Raw genomic sequence first — 16,114 nt, forward strand, 5'->3', positions numbered from 1 at the left:
CGCGCATATCCTCGTTTCTTTCTTCCCTCGGTCACCGGTATTACCGGCTCAGCAGATACCCGATTTTTACCGTATACACTCTCTCCTATCCCTTTTCATGTAATAAAAAAACAAATATATACAAAAAACAATTTTATTTTTTATTTTTTTATAAACATTGAAGTAAAAACGTGGCAAGAAATTGAAGGACAATAGTTGAAGGAAATGCATGCACACACCCAAATCGTCACCACCTTGTTTTTGTCCCAACTGTCTTGTCTTATCATCATATTATTTTCGTGACTCTTTTTTTTTTTTGGCCTTTCTCCTCAATTATTTATATGCAAAAATCAAAATGACTACTATAACTAATTTAATTATAATTTCTCAAAAAATAAATCAGTATCTCCAATACTTGGCCACAACTACAATTCCCCATTTCTTTTCTTTAAAATTATAACAGGAAAACAAAAAACAAGAAAATATCAAAAATAATTTCTAAGTGAAAGAAGAAGGCGGTGGTGGGTTCAGTTCGGTACAAAATTGGTATATATTATTTCTGTTAAGTGTTGATAATTAGAGCAATTTCCACTTTGTTTGATTCTTGAACTGATGTATTCTTCTAATCTGAAATACTCTACTCTTCAAGTTTGTACTAATTTTGTGTAATATATGGAAGCACTGGATTTCCTTTTTTAATATTTCATTTTTCATAACTTAGACATGACCCGGTATTAGGTAGCCTTAGTAGTGAGTAGATACACATTTTGCTTTGTAGTAGTATTAGCATTATTTTTATTATTTTAGTATTCTCGTAATTCTTGTTCTTAGTTTTCTATTACTAATTGTTGTCTCAATTTGCTTACTGTGTTCTGCGTTACTTGAGTCCAGGGGTCTATCGGAAACAGCCTCCCTATGCGTACATCTTACCCTCCCAGACCCTACTTGTGGGATTATTGTTGTTGCTGATAAGTTGCAAATTTTGGATGCACTTTTACTTGTTTAATTTCTCGAACTTATGTATTCTTCTAAATGAAATACTCTACTCTTCAAGTTTGTAGTAATTTTTCAGATATAATGGTGATGATTAATAAGGAAGCAGTGGATTTTTTTCTTTTGTTTGATTTCATTTGCAGCAATTTGGTTTTTCACTCTATATATATATGCTAAAGAGAGAGCTGACCTTAGATAGGGGTTATGGAGGACGGTTTAGGGTTGAAGGTTAGGAGGTAGTTGAGCGTTCTCTTAATTTATTGTCTGCTTAGTTTCCAGTACCACTAGTAGTATTATTCTCTTGTTCTTCGATCTCGGTTATTATTATCGGTTGTTTCTTGTACTGCGGTTACCGTATTCTTTTGTTGTTGTTACCAGCCCTTTTGCAGAAAGCTTTGACATGGCTTCTTCACTTCCTGATTATTTGCCATGCTTTTCTTTTTATTTGCCTCGTTTTTTGAACTTCTTTGATATGCTTTCTTTGAGCCGATGGTCTTCAGGAAACAACCTCTCTACCTACCAAGGCAGGGATAAGGTTTGCGTAGACACTACTCTCCCCAGACCCCACTTGTGGGACTACACTGGGTATGTTGTTGTTATGCTAAAGAGAGAGCTGCAACACAAATAAATGAGAAAGATCTTAGCTAAATCTTGAAAAGGGTTTTAGTTAAAATCACTTCTTTTAACTCACACGGTGAGGATCGTGATGGATAAAATAGAATTGGTATCAGTTTTCTTTTGTGATTTTGCCTTTGAAAGGAAAATTTGTTAGTATTGGTATGAAATAGGCCCAATGGAGTGGCACAGGTGTAGAATTCATATAGCCAAACACGATGATTTGGGATTGAGGCATAGCTTATTGATTGATATTCTTCTGTGATACCTTTCTCGGCCTTTTTGGCTAAGATCAAGTGTGATATTCTTCTGTGATTTGGGAATTTATAATCTTTTTCCTTTTTTGGTTGTGACTGCTTTGTTTCATATTAACGGTCTTCACTAGTGCCCGAAGACTTCTCTACAGTCTACCCCACAAAGGTAGGGGTAAGGTCTGCGTACATCCTACCCTCCCTAGATCCCACTTGTGGGATTACACTGGGTATGTTGTTGTTGTTGTTGCTGTACTAATGCCCCAAGAAAATAATCTAAGCTAATGGAACAGTGCTGTGAGATATCCTAACTAAAACTTGACCACTAATTCTTTACTTTTTGGAGAATATATGAATTGGCAGTTGTAGAATCTGTAGCAGATGATTAGTAGGCAGTGATGAGTATGATAATCTGAAATATTTAGTCGAAGACTGAGTTCCCTGTTCTCTATGCAGTATATATTGGAGACACATACATATTGGTAGTAGCACGAGCGGTGGCAGATGATTATTAGGTAATGATGAGCATGATAGCCGGGAAGTTGCGTTCATGGACACGCCTGAAAATAAGAAGATAGTTGACATAGTAAAATCATGGATGCCGAGAAGGACAGAGCAGGGGAGTGTGTCCAGAGATTTCTGGATGCCCGACCAGAGCTGTAGGGTATGCTACGAGTGCGACTCTCAGTTTACTGTAATTAACCGCAGACATCATTGCCGTCTCTGTGGCCGAATTTTCTGTGCCAAATGTGCATCAAACACTGTTCCTGTCCCAAATGAGGAGCCGAAGGCTGGCCGGGAAGATGGAGAGAGGATTAGAGTATGTAACTTCTGTTTTAAGCAATGGCAGCAGGGGTTAGCTACGGTTGATAGTAGGATGAACCTTTCTAGTCCAGGCCTCAGTCCATCTCGTTCTACCACAAGTTTGGTTAGCGACCAGTCTGGCTGTACTTGTAACAGTGGTAGCAGTGGTAGTTCAACTGCTTACCCTACGGGACCCTATCAATATGTACCATGCAGCTCATGTCAAAGCGCTTCTCAATCAGCTCAGACAGCTCCCAAGCAAGATCAAGCAACATCTCTGGGGAATCCAGATTTTGGTCATTTTGTCTCTTGCTACAGGTATCTATTATTATTTTCATAAGTACAGATGAACATGTATAACCAGGATTTCATTTCCTTTATGCCCGTCTTGCTAGTTTGCTGACACATTTCTATTGCATTTTGGCTGCAGTCTTATTTAATATATGGTCAAAAGCCTAATTTACATGTTCGTAGATCCATACATGGAACATTAGGCACTATATTTTTCATTTAGTTTAATGACTTCTGGCTCTGCTATTCAGTGGTTTGATTCTGTTGTCTGCCCATATGTGAAATAGGGGCAGCCCGGTGCACAAAGCATCTCGCGTTAGCAGGGTCCGGGGAAGGGCTGCACCCCAAGGGGTGTGATGTGCAAGCACTAGTGGCTGGTTCCACGGCTCGTGACCTATGTGTCACACAGAGACAACTTCACCGTTACTCTCAGGCAGTAAGGCTTTATAAATAACATATAATTCACATGACGGTCGTGCTTGTCTTGGACCTGGCCGTGCACTAAATTTAGCAAAAAAACTGAAGCTTCACTGAACAGTTGCGACAGACCTATACTGGATATCGTTATGTACCCCAAGCTGTGTACAATAGCTTGTCCGTTCTGTTTGTTTATTAAATAAACACACCAAGTTTGAGCTCATATAATCTGAGCGAGCTTTACTTGGGAATATGCCAGTTCATTTACCGCGTATTGTAGTCCAGTATAATCTTCCTGGAACCAAAAAAAGGTGATTTATTTGTTGTCTCTTGGTCTAGAGCGTTCTTGCTACAAATTCTTATTCGGTTGTTCCCAATTTGAATCTTGTGTTAAGGGATAATAGAAACTCAAGGCCACTCTTAGCTCCAATACTATAATACAAAGGTATAACAACCCTGCCTTGTCCTATCCAAGTACAAAGGACCCATAACTAACGGCATATTTCGATCCTGACCAAGTTTTCTTTTGTTTCTTTAATTCTGTGGCTCTGCCTAGTAGAATGTTAAGGACTTCCGGGAGTGGAGAGTTCTACTTTTTGTGGTCCACCCCCTGAGTTGAGGCTGGATTATTTGTATGGGCCAAGCATGTATAGTATTGTCATGACAGATGGATGAGACACTTGAATCAGACATTTACTTACTTTCACGTATTATTATTAGGCTAATATATTCTATTCCAGTGTATGTTTCAATTAGTTATCTTACCTAGCATTGGTGTGGCAGGAGTGATGATGAGGATGATGATTATAGTGTTTGTGGATCACATTCTGAGCCAAGACACTTTACTCCACCAGATGTCTATTATGATGCTTTCAACTACAAGGAGATGGATAATAGTTGTGGACCAAACAATGATCAACCTGCTGAGATTGAATCAAGTAGCGTAAATTCCTCATCATTGGCAGAGAACAGTGAATGGCAGAACTCAGAAGGGATGAAAGAACTTGCAAAAGAAATGGATACTTGTATCACTGGTGTTGAGCGTGAAGGGCCTCCTCCCCATGATGTGAATGATACAGATAATGCACCTGTTGATATTGAGAATATTTATTTACTCTGGTTGCCACCAGAGCCAGAAACAGAAGAGGATGATAGAGAATCTCTTTTATTTGATGAGGATGATGATGGCAGTGAAGAAGCGCCAGGGGAATGGGGTTACATGGATTCATCACGCAACTTAGCTGGTGGAGAGCACCATAATAAGTATAGGTCAACCGAGGAGCACAGAAAGGCCATGAAAAATGTAGTTGATGGACATTTTAAATCTTTGATTGTGCAGATTTTGCAAGATGAACATATTCCTCCAGCTGAGGAGGCTAATAAAGAGAGTTGGTCGGAGATAATCACATCTTTATCCTTGGAAGCTGCTACACTCCTAAAGCCTGACATGAGTCAGAATGGAGGAATGGATCCTTGCGGATATGTGAAGATTAAATGCATTGCCAGTGGACATCGTAGAGAAAGGTTTTCTACATCCGACTATATGGCTTTGTATCGCGACCTAAACCAAACTCTCATATACCTTCTTTTCATCTTCGCTATAAAAAGAAAGACTTCATAAGTTCAGGGACTTGAGAATGGAACAAAAAACAGGGAGACTCAACCGTCTCCCGAAAAGAGATGCAGCTATGTTGAAAATTACAAAGAAAACCTAAGTTTTTAACACCCCTCGTATGTAAAAAAAATTTACAAAGAAAAATTTTCAAGTTGCTTATTTTTATGCTTGCTTAGATTCTAAGTGAGGTGTTTAAATTGGTGCCAAATGTTAATTTTTCCATCAGGATTTGGCAATCCTGTTGAATGATTCTTTCACTTGGTTTCTGCCATCGTTGTGCTTTAGTTTTCCATCAAATCATTCTTCATACTATGCAAGTATTGTTAAGTTTATTTTGCGTCTGCTGATAAAGTTCTCCTTTATGCTATTTACTAGTACGGTGGTTAAAGGCGTTGTTTGTAAGAAAAATGTGGCACACCGGCGAATGACCTCAAAATTAGAAAAGCCTAGACTTCTTATTCTTGGAGGAGCACTGGAATATCAAAGGGTGGCTAACCACTTGTCAAGTTTTGACACTTTATTGCAGCAGGTTTTCTCTCAATCCAATTCTTTGTTGATACTTTTAGTTACTTGATAGGATGAGGAAATGCAATTCATGCCCCAGACTACAGGATGCTTGGCACTTTGAACACCTGGTTGTCGTTTTGTCTCTTAGATATACCTCCTTATCACTCTTTGTCCTTCACTACACATTTTTTAAAGTTTGTGTAGAGATGAAGCATTTGTGCTAAATGCATAAGCTTTTTTGTTCTTTTTCCTTGCACATCAACTCACACCTTATCTACTTAACAAAATTATAGAAGCTTTTTCCTCTTAGAAAAGCCTTGAACTGGTTTTATACCATATACAGACCATGATAACATAATTAACGACTGAATACATGCATAAGATAATGGCTGAACCATGATATGAAATCATTTCCTTTAAGATTCTGAACTGAACTATTTAAAGGAAGCTGGGCAAAGCTAATATGAACACTATCATTGCTATTGCTTTGGAGAGTCTCTTGAACTTTGAGATTTCGTTAGTCTTTTTCTTTTGTTGTTGGTCTGGAAGGAGGAACATTTGGTTGAGGGGGAGAAAGAGTGGAAATGTAAGAGGTATCTCCCTTGTTCGATTACTTGTCAAGTAAACGAGAAGTAAAGGTAAAAGTGGAGGTTATACTTCGTTCCTCATCAACTTTTTAATCCTTCCAAAATTGGACAGAGAGGAAGAAGATATATACTAGTTCCTTTCCAGCTAGTACTGAACAAGTAAAGGGGGCTATGAGATACATCCCTTGATGGAAGTAATTCAAGAGGTACCCCCCTCATATTCGATTTAAACATAGTGTAAGACCTAAAATTTGATTTTTTTTACGAGAAGTTGCAATTGTACCTGCCAACGTAAGAAAACATGATCTGTGCTGATGGAAGATCTTGGATGGGAGGCACAGTGGAGAGGTAATAAGGATGGGGAAGTTTGGGAATGAGGGAGGCACGTGAATAAGGGGATGTAGGTCAGGGAAAGCTGGTCAATGAGTCTATGTTAATGAAGCAAATGAGGTAGGCTCAATGGTAAGTGCTTATGCATTGTACTAATGTTTTTCTTTACATTTCGGTTATTACAAGTTTTGTTTTTCTGTTATCAGTTTATTCTGGTTTTGTTTGTCCTCCATCAAAATAGTAGACCAGTTTTCCTGATGACGACTATAATGTATTTTGTAAGTATTCACTGGATAATACGATGAGACTGTAGGAAGAAATATTTATCAAGGGATTAACTGAAATGATAGTTAGGGGCTACAGTTCTTTACTCTTATTGGAGGTATGTCTTTGGTTTCTCGTTCTTGACACCATTCAGATTAGCTACAAAGCTCTAGTTCCTTGTTATCTTGGTGTTGACTGCTGAGAGAAGGCATTTTAAAGAGGCCACATTGTGTTATTTGGTTCATCACTTTTATTGGAATAACATTGTTCGGTTCACCACTTTTACTTGTATCAATCTTTCTTCTAGGAAATGGACCATCTGAAGATGGCTGTTGCAAAGATTGGTGCTCATCATCCGAACATTTTGTTAGTAGAGAAATCAGTATCTCGATTTGCGCAGGAATACCTGCTTGCGAAAGACATAACTCTAGTTCTCAATGTGAAGCGGCCGCTTTTAGAGCGTATTGCCCGTTGTACAGGTGCACAAGTAATCCCTTCAATTGATAATCTTACAACGCCAAAGTTAGGGTACTGTGATTCATTCCATGTTGATAAGTTCGTGGAAGAGCATGGTAGTGCTGGGCAAGCTGGAAAGAAAATGACAAAGACGTTGATGTTCTTCGAGGGATGCCCAAAGCCATTTGGCTGCACTGTAAGTCGCATTTAATGGCTTGTTAAGTTGTATGTTAGCTGGAGCATGAAATAAATCTGAATTGTGTGGAAAACTACATTCTATAGGTTTGGTTGTACACTCAATTTCCTTATGGTGGACATGGTTATATTTCTGTTTTTGTTGCTTTAACAATGAGTAAACAAAACTAATCTTGGTTGAAAATTTTAATAAAAGAAGAAAGACTAATCCTTTGGCAGAACATACTCATTGGTAGAATATGGTATTACAGTTGACCTTTCGTCTCAATATTTAAATAAACTCTCTGTGAATATGATTTGTACTTCTTGAAGGTCAAGTAGTAAACTATTCGAGTCAGAAGTATTCGACTTCGGCTTTACACATGTCTGCTATTGCTTATAGGTACTATTTATGCATATGATGCTAGAATGTGAAATGAGAATGGTGCACCTATCATTCTGTTTTTGATCAGTCTCCTGATGCAAATGTCAAAAGTGTGGAAAATTGACCTCTTTTTGTTTGTGTGGGTTCTCAGATTTTGCTCAAGGGTGCCAACGGGGATGATCTGAAGAAGATAAAACGTGTTATCCAATATGGAGTTTTTGCTGCTTATCACCTGGCTCTGGAGACATCTTTTCTTGCAGATGAAGGTGCGTCCTTGCCAGATCTCCCCTTGAAGTCCCCAATTAAAGTTGCATTGCCTGATAAACCATCAACTTTTCAAAGATCCATATCTATGATTCCTGGTTTCTCTCTACCCGTAACCCACAGACCGCTCGATCACCATTTACGTGGGACACCATCTCATTCCTCCACCAAACTGTTGTCTGGTATTACATCACCATCCAACAATGCTCCAATGCTTGTCGAACAGTCAAGTTCTGCTGAAGGTTCTAACTTATTAGCCAGCGCTACAACTGCCTCAAATAATGTAGACTTTTCTGATTGTCCCAATTCCTCGCATCATTCAAGGCTTCAGTTCTCAGATCAAGCTGATGGGAGGAATGCAATGGCTCCAAATGACCCTCATCAAGCGTATTCACTAGACAGAGGTGAAGTTGCAGGAAATGATTATATACTTAATTTTCCTAGTAATGCTTTGACGGATGCTAGTAGCTTTTCTCATGTCGTGGAAAGTTTACCAACAGCTCACTTAAATCCAGAGTTGGTGCCACCAGAATTTGATAATAGTTACTTCGAGGAGTTAGGATCATTGAAGCAAGAGTATCCTTCCTCACCTTCCGACCAGCAGATTATTGTAGTGTGCCTTTCAACACGCTGTGTTTGGAAAGGAACTGTTTGTGAGCCCCCTCATATTTCTCGAATAAAATACTATGGAATCACTGATATGCCTTTGGGACGGTTTTTACGGGACCAGCTGTTTGATGAGGTAATGTCTCTCTTCCTCTTTTAAAGTTGCACCGGATACATTCTTTGCATGCATGATTTATTCTGGTCGTTCTGATACATGGAATACATTTACCAGAATTTTAGGTGTCCCTCATGTGAAATGCCGCCAGAAGCACATGTTCGTTGCTATACTCATCGGCAAGGCAGCCTCACAATTTCTGTGAAGAAGCTACCTGAACGTATATTGCCAGGAGAACGGAAAGGAAAGATATGGATGTGGCACAGGTGTCTGCGATGTCCTCGGACCAATGGTTTCCCTCCTCCAACCAAGAGGGTAGTAATGTCTGGTGCCGCTCGGGGATTGTCATTTGGGAAATTTTTGGAACTCAGTTTTTCAAATCATGCAGCAGCGAGCAGGGTTGCAAGTTGTGGTCATCTTCTTCACCGAGACTGTCTCCGGTTCTATGGGTATGCTGTTCCTGTAAGGCATTTTTACGCATTAGCTTTCTGCACTGGGATGCTTTCACCTAATTTGGATGACTTTGTTTTTCTTTAGTCTACTACTGAATATCATGCAAAGTATGTAGAGAGACAGAACCTGATGCATCCGTAAAATTATCATGAAATCGCCTCGGATGCAATTCCTTTATAATGTTTGTTGGTATCTATAAGCAAGTTCGTTTTTTTTCATTTAGATAGTCTCACATAAAGTAGTGGAAACATGACGTTCTACATTGTTAAAAGGCAGCGGCTAACCCCACTTAGTGTGAAAATTTTCTATCTTGAATTGACTACTATAGCCTTGCTGCTACAGCCACTGATGACAAACTCCCTTTTACCGTGAGATGTGATCATTTTGCTTACCATTTTGGTCTGGATGAGGTTCTTGATATTGCATGGGTCCTTAGCTTTTAGTTGTTTGCATGAATACTCTGATGATGTAGCTCGTCAGCATGCACCAGCTGTACTGACTGTTTTATAGTTGGTTTTACTGAATTATTTTTGTTCGTTTCCTATTGTTTCTGTGACTGAGAATTCAAAATTTGGACTTCATGTATTGCTCTATGACTTAGCATGTGATGCTACTTCTTCTTGCCCTTTGTTGAATTACATCATTATAGATATGGAGTCCCTGATAGAAAAAGAGAACTTCTGTTAATAAGAGAGAACAGTAGAGCAAGAGGATGCTTCTAGAAAACTTGACAAATGGATAAATAACATCACATCGTGAAAAAGGCCTATATGAGAAAAACCTTAGGTCTATGGTTTTCTTGTCAGTTTTACTACTGTTCCACTTGCAGTTCTTCAATGGTGACGGTTCCATAATCTGGGTTAATGTCTTCAGTCGGTGTTGTGTTATCTTGTGTACGATTCTGGTTATGGTACATGTATAGTTAACAGGTGTTGCTGGTCCAAATTATTTTCGATTTATTGGTGTGATGGCTCACAAAGTATTTATTTTCCCTTTCTTGTTGCCCAGACCCACTTTGTGGGATTACACTGGGTATGTTGTTGTTGCCCAAACAATGCTTAGTTCTGCACCTCATCTTTGGTTGTTGCCGCAGGTTTGGAAAAATGGTAGCTTGTTTTCGATATGCTCCTGTTGATGTTTATTCTGTCTTTCTCCCACCTCCAAAACTTGAATTTACCTATGATAATCAGGAGTGGATTCAGAAAGAAGGTGATGAGGTATAGTTGGATCGAATTATTGCCTCAGTTTTGATATTTCTATGTTTTTCTTTTATTCCTGATTTACTTGTTTTCTGCAAGAGAAGGTGTGCAGGGGGGCGAATGCTTTGTTTGCTGAGGTGTCCAAAGCTCTTCATGCAAAGTTTGACAAATTCTCTGCTGATAGCAGTTTGAAAGCAACCAAGATAAGTGAGCAGATCGCAGAGATGGAAGAAATATTAGAGAAGGAGAAAACTGAGTTTGAGGTGATTTCTTACTTTTCCCTCCTATTGTTTAGATACTAAGTTGTATCATCTGCATTATCGGCGATGTATAAACAAATTTGTCAATCTGGCTGATTGAAAAGGTAGCTATCAGTGACCTATTTGAAGTTAAAACGTTTTGAAAGATGACTGCGAAAGTTATTGCTAAAGTAATTGTTGAAGAGTCTCACATCAGGCTCTAGTGTGATAGGTGGTCTCTTTATATGGCTGTGGGCAATCCTAGAATTTGAGGTTGAGTTAGGACTTAGGTCCAAGGTCTGTATCTTCACATGTTATTGGAGCAGGACCCATCCCAATTCTCGTCTCTCGATGTTGGGCCCCCGTATTAAAAATTGGCCACGCTTCAGATGTCCAGCCCTGAGCGTGAGGGGGCTGTTGAAGAGTCCCAAATCGGCATTGGGAAGGATAGTCTTTTTATATGGTCTTGGGCAATCCTCCCTTGATGAGCTAACTTTTTTGAGGTTGAGTTAAGCCCAAGTTCCATATCTTCACAGTAATTTTTCTCTATATAGTGTGGATAACATCTTTTCAAACCTTTAACTTTCTAAGAGACTGAGAATTTCGGTAAAGTATGGGTGATCACTCCAAGACATGTGAAAATTAATGCAGCAATGAGTTGGAGAAGAAATAAATGATCAGGGTTCTCTAATAAGAAATAGCAGTAGAAAAAGAATATGAGAGGAGCTAAGAGAGGGAAACAAGGTGTACTGATTGAAGAGAGAGATCAGTCCCTAGATGAACATGTGTCCCTAGGTTCTTTGGTTCCAACTGGGAGAGGGTCTTTGGTTTGGGTCGAACCGTTTGACTAGGTGTCAACACAGAAGTTGGGAGAAAACCATCCATTATAAATGTGTAATATAGAACCCTCCCCTTTGATAGGTTGCCTCAGGATGAATGCCTCTTCGTGATCCATTGAGAGTCCATACACCATACAACTGTTAGGGCTAGGTCCTTGACCTTACCCTTTCCTCTGGGCAATTAGGAACTCCCCTCAACTGGAGGACTGTTCCTCAGGGCTGTGTTTTTTTCAATTAACTGCTGTTGATTCACTCAGTAGATGTACAACTGTTGGGAACTTTTGCGTAAAGGGCACCACCATAACTCGAAATAGAACTCTTTTGTCTAATTAAAAGTCTGTCTGGTGGTATTTGTCATTCAAGGCATCAGAACTCGAGTTCCCTTCCCTTCTGAACACCCCGTGGGGGGTGTGGGGGGGGGGGGTTAGGAGGGGGTTGTCCTCTTATTTCTTCTGTTTACCCTTCATTTTCTTTTTCTTTTGGATAAGGAAGCAACGTTGCTCCAAATGACTTAATGATGACTTGTTTCTTACTGGTGGCCCCATTGTTCTAGGGATTGTTACACAAGGCACTTACCTGGGAGGTTAAAGTTGGCCAGCCTGCAGTTGACATCCTTGAGATAAATCGACTGAGAAGGCAGTTGATTTTTCATGCTTATCTATGGGACAGACGCTTGATACATCTTTTCAGTTCTCATGGTAAAAATTCCCAAACTCAGGGAAATTTGACACTACTGAATGAGAAACCCCTCAGCTGTAGTGATGAACTTTCTGAAAGGAATGCAATTTCGAGACCTGGCAAAAGCTTGGGGAGCTATGATTCAGGTTTTCAGAATGTGAAGACTGAAATAATATCTAATGCAGGAAGGCACAGTCAGATTCCTGATGGGGTTCACGAAAGATTGAATGCTGATAAGAACCTAACTCGTGGGAAAGACACTGAAGTTTTTTGTTCTTTAAGAAGTACAGGAGATGGAAATGTACTGGAACCTAGAAAAAATGTCAGGCGTATTCTTTCAGATGCAAAATTCCCTTCTGTGGGAAGTTTATCTGACACTCTTGATGCTGCATGGACTGGTGAAAGCCACCTGGCTATTAAGGAGCATAACAGTGGATTTGCAGGTTCATTCATTGTAGATTCTTCTGCTTTGACTGGAGTTGCAGCAAATTCAGATGTTGAAAGGTCTACGTGTGACAAAAATGAAGCTGAAACACCTCATTTATCTGCAAAATCTGACAACGGGGACTACCTGACTTGGGCAACGACACATTTCTCAAATTTCTATCATTCCTTCAACAAGAAAATCACAGCAAATCCACAAGTTGTTGACAAATTGAATGAGCATAAACCTGTTTATATCTTCTCGTTTAGCGAATTGCAACATCAAGGTGGTGCCAGGCTTCTGATGGCTGTTGGTGTTAATGACATTGTTGTTCCAGTTTATGATGATGAGCCGACAAGTATTATCTCATATGCACTTGTCTCACCAGATTACCACAATCAGTTGTCAGATCAATCTCAAAAACTGAAGGATAATCACAAATCTTCAGCTTCTTTGTCATTTCTGGATTCATTAAATTTACTTTCGCTCCATTCTGTGGATGAAGTAATTTCGGACTATCCAAGAAGTTTTGGATCTACCAAGGAAAGCATGTCATCGGGTTCTAATTCTCGCAACTCAAACATGGATCCACCTGCATATATTAATGCTTTGCATGCACGAATATCTTTCTCAGATGATGGCCCTCTGGGAAAGGTTAAGTACACAGTCACAGGTTATTATGCGAAGCAATTTGAGACCTTAAGAAAGTCTTGTTGCCCCGATGAATCAGACTTCATACGTTCCCTTAGCCGATGCAAAAAATGGGGTGCTCAGGGTGGCAAGAGCAATGTTTTCTTTGCCAAAACCTTGGATGACCGATTTATCATCAAGCAGGTAACAAAGACAGAGTTGGAGTCATTTTTCAAGTTTGCACCAGCTTACTTCAAGTATTTATCTGACTCAATAGCTAGTGGGAGCCCAACTTGCCTGGCAAAGATTTTGGGGATCTACCAGGTATCATTTGCTGTATTTCATTTCTATTTAACCGGTCACTGTTATAAACTTATAATCAGTATTTTCAGCTCTGATATCTGTGTGTTGTGGAGCACTTTTATTTTGGTGAACCAGTCCTGGTTTGTAACAAAGGTTGTATCTGTGGGTTATTGTATCTCCATCTGACCTCCTGAAGCAACTTCTTACTGTCAAAATATTTGAAGAATTTGTATAAAATTATCTTTGTTAAGTCTCCCATTTTAAAGTTTATGTGGACTTATTTTTCAGAGCTAATTTTCCAACATAGACAGTCCTGCGCTTGAGAGGTGATCCTCGCTGTACCCTAAAAGAAAGTAAAAGGTCCCTAAAAAAGTCATTAAACTGGTTCACAAGACAGATCTAACTTCTGCACTTTGGTCTGCCCTTAAAAGATTCTCCGAAATTTTCCTTATAAAAAAAATGACTCCCTGAAATTTATTTGTTCCCCAATCTTTAACAGCTTTTTGGTAGTTATATGTGTTCATTTCTTTTTTTCCCCTTAATACTTCTTTCTGTGACGCTCACGTCATTTTTCCTTGATTATTTATTAGGTTACATCAAAGCATCTCAAAGGTGGGAAAGAATCAAGAATGGATGTGCTTGTTATGGAAAATCTTCTTTTTAAGCGCAACATCACTAGACTGTATGACCTCAAAGGGTCGTCTCGGTCACGCTATAATCCAGATTCAAGTGGAAGTAACAAAGTTTTACTTGATCAGAACTTGATTGAAGCAATGCCAACTTCTCCGATTTTTGTGGGTACGAAGGCTAAGCGGCTGCTGCAGAGAGCTGTGTGGAATGATACTTCATTTCTATATGTAAGCTTCGAAACAGTATCCTATCATGACTAGTAACTTTGTTAAATCGTGTTCTATAAAGAGTTCTGCATTTCTTAGTTCTATCTGGGTTTAAGGGTTTACTAGTTTATCATTTCCTCTCTTCAATGAAGATTAAAGTAGATGATTGTTGGGACCCCTACCTGTTGTCTCCTTCACGTTTTCACTGCACTAGTTCTCTCATTTGTTAGTAGGTTCTCCAAACTTTTCTGTTAGTCGATGTGAACCAGCATCAAGTATAATTTGAAGTGTCCAAAGTGTGACTTCATGCTCTGGATAGAAGTATTAAAAGCAAAGTGCGTTCCGGTACCTGGTCTGCTATATTAATACAGAGTTATGGTTTTGCAGTCAATAGATGTGATGGATTACTCATTGCTAGTCGGGGTGGATGAGGAGAAGCATGAACTGGTGCTTGGTATTATTGATTTCATGAGACAATATACATGGGACAAGCATCTTGAGACTTGGGTAAAGGCTTCAGGCATTCTTGGTGGGCCGAAGAATGCATCCCCAACGGTGATTTCTCCAAAGCAATACAAAACGAGATTCAGGAAAGCAATGTCTACATACTTTCTGATGGTGCCAGATGAGTGGACATCGTCAACAGGCATTTCTAGTGGATCCCAATCCAATCCATGTGAAGTCTCAAGTGGGCCTACATGAAGTGATACCTTAGATATCAGTGCAGAAAATTGCAAGATATTTGCCCCGACAGGTCTTAATATAATTCAATCCAACCTTTCTTATGCCATCAAGTTTTGATATTTTGTGCAGGAATGTTTGATAGTTGCTTCATCATAGTAGGATTATTTTAGTTTGTTCAAAGTAGTACTACAGGGAGTTGTGTCCACACCAAGAATTTGCTATTTTTTGCGTATTCCCACAGCTCTAAGGTATTGTACAGATAATAGTCTTCATTTTCTTTTACTCACATGTTTGGTATGAAGAAGAGGGTCCCAAGTGGATTGTCCGAGAGGTTGGTTTTCTTGTTTTCAGGAACTTGGTACCAACCATTTTGATGCTCAATGAAGCTCTTGGTATATTCACGTGTTTCTATGAGAACGAGACGGTTTTGACAACGGCTGTTGTAGCAATGAGGAGGAATATAATTTGATCTAGAAACTGAGTGCTATAATTAGGTGCTATCCAATTTTCTGCATATGATTTATGAAGTACTTATGCAACAAGTACTAGTGATTCTTCGCCCCCTTCCTATTTTGCACCCTGTATATTTGAATCAGTTGTTATGTGCTTTCTACTTGCTAAATATTCAGAAATTTTAAGTTTTGAAGTCTCAATTTTCTGGCAACTAGAGTAAATAAAAGAGCTAGTATTCAACAGTTTTCCCTTTTTCTGGTAGTGGAGAAACGAAAAATTAGATTTTGGGCTAACTGAGTTTTGAGCAATTAAGGGAGGGATTTGGCAGATTGGAGTTCCAAGATCACTTCACTTGCACTACTAGACTATTTGAATGCTAAAAAATCATGTATCAAAAGGTGGATACACTACCACGACTCTGACTAAATAATTAAATCATTTATTTACTCCCATCAATAATCTTTTCATATTCTGTAATGGTCTCAATAAAACAGTAAATAAAACAAGGAATTTTTGGGACAAATACAACTGAAAAGAAACGACAATAATGAAAATAACTATTCTAGTGGGATGCTACGGAAGAGAGTGTTTGATTAAACGTGAATTGATTCTCTGCCTTTTTCACATGCTTCCTTCCCTTATTTTCTCTTGCCTTACCAGCTAATATCTTAACTAATTTTAGAGTTCACGACATATTCCAGAAACCAACGCATCAATTATTAT

At 39.0% G+C, this 16,114-nt stretch overlaps 1 protein-coding gene across 5 annotated transcripts; it reads left to right on the plus strand.

Moving 5' to 3' along the window:
• The first annotated feature begins 366 nt into the window (after positions 1-366).
• LOC132603347 (1-phosphatidylinositol-3-phosphate 5-kinase FAB1B) lies at positions 367-15,591 on the plus strand. 5 transcript variants are annotated; one of them, XM_060316372.1, is made up of 13 exons: positions 367-525; positions 2,295-2,960; positions 4,134-4,874; positions 5,341-5,494; positions 6,961-7,305; positions 7,820-8,336; positions 8,448-8,674; positions 8,771-9,102; positions 10,200-10,323; positions 10,410-10,568; positions 11,937-13,439; positions 14,009-14,275; positions 14,642-15,591. In XM_060316372.1, exons 2-13 carry the CDS (start codon positions 2,389-2,391, stop codon positions 14,954-14,956), a joined length of 5,256 nt encoding a protein of 1,751 aa, XP_060172355.1. In that variant the 5' UTR covers positions 367-525; positions 2,295-2,388; the 3' UTR covers positions 14,957-15,591. The 5 variants fall into 5 exon arrangements, with proteins under 5 accessions (XP_060172355.1, XP_060172351.1, XP_060172352.1 ...); XM_060316368.1 differs by having other exon boundaries at positions 7,820-8,674; XM_060316369.1 differs by having other exon boundaries at positions 370-593; positions 7,820-8,674.
• The last annotated feature ends 523 nt before the right edge of the window (positions 15,592-16,114 follow it).

This window comes from Lycium barbarum, chromosome 7 (assembly GCF_019175385.1).
Source record: "Lycium barbarum isolate Lr01 chromosome 7, ASM1917538v2, whole genome shotgun sequence".
In the NCBI taxonomy this organism is placed as follows: domain Eukaryota; kingdom Viridiplantae; phylum Streptophyta; class Magnoliopsida; order Solanales; family Solanaceae; genus Lycium; species Lycium barbarum.

Excerpts from the sequence above, each read along its gene's own strand:
- LOC132603347 (XM_060316368.1), top strand. The coding sequence starts at position 2,389 with ATGGACACGCCTGAAAATAAGAAGATAGTTGACATAGTAAAATCATGG. Across the intron at positions 8,675-8,770 it reads GGGACCAGCTGTTTGATGAG|AATTTTAGGTGTCCCTCATG; the intron begins GTAATGTCTCTC and ends TACATTTACCAG. Across the intron at positions 10,324-10,409 it reads TTCAGAAAGAAGGTGATGAG|GTGTGCAGGGGGGCGAATGC; the intron begins GTATAGTTGGAT and ends CTGCAAGAGAAG.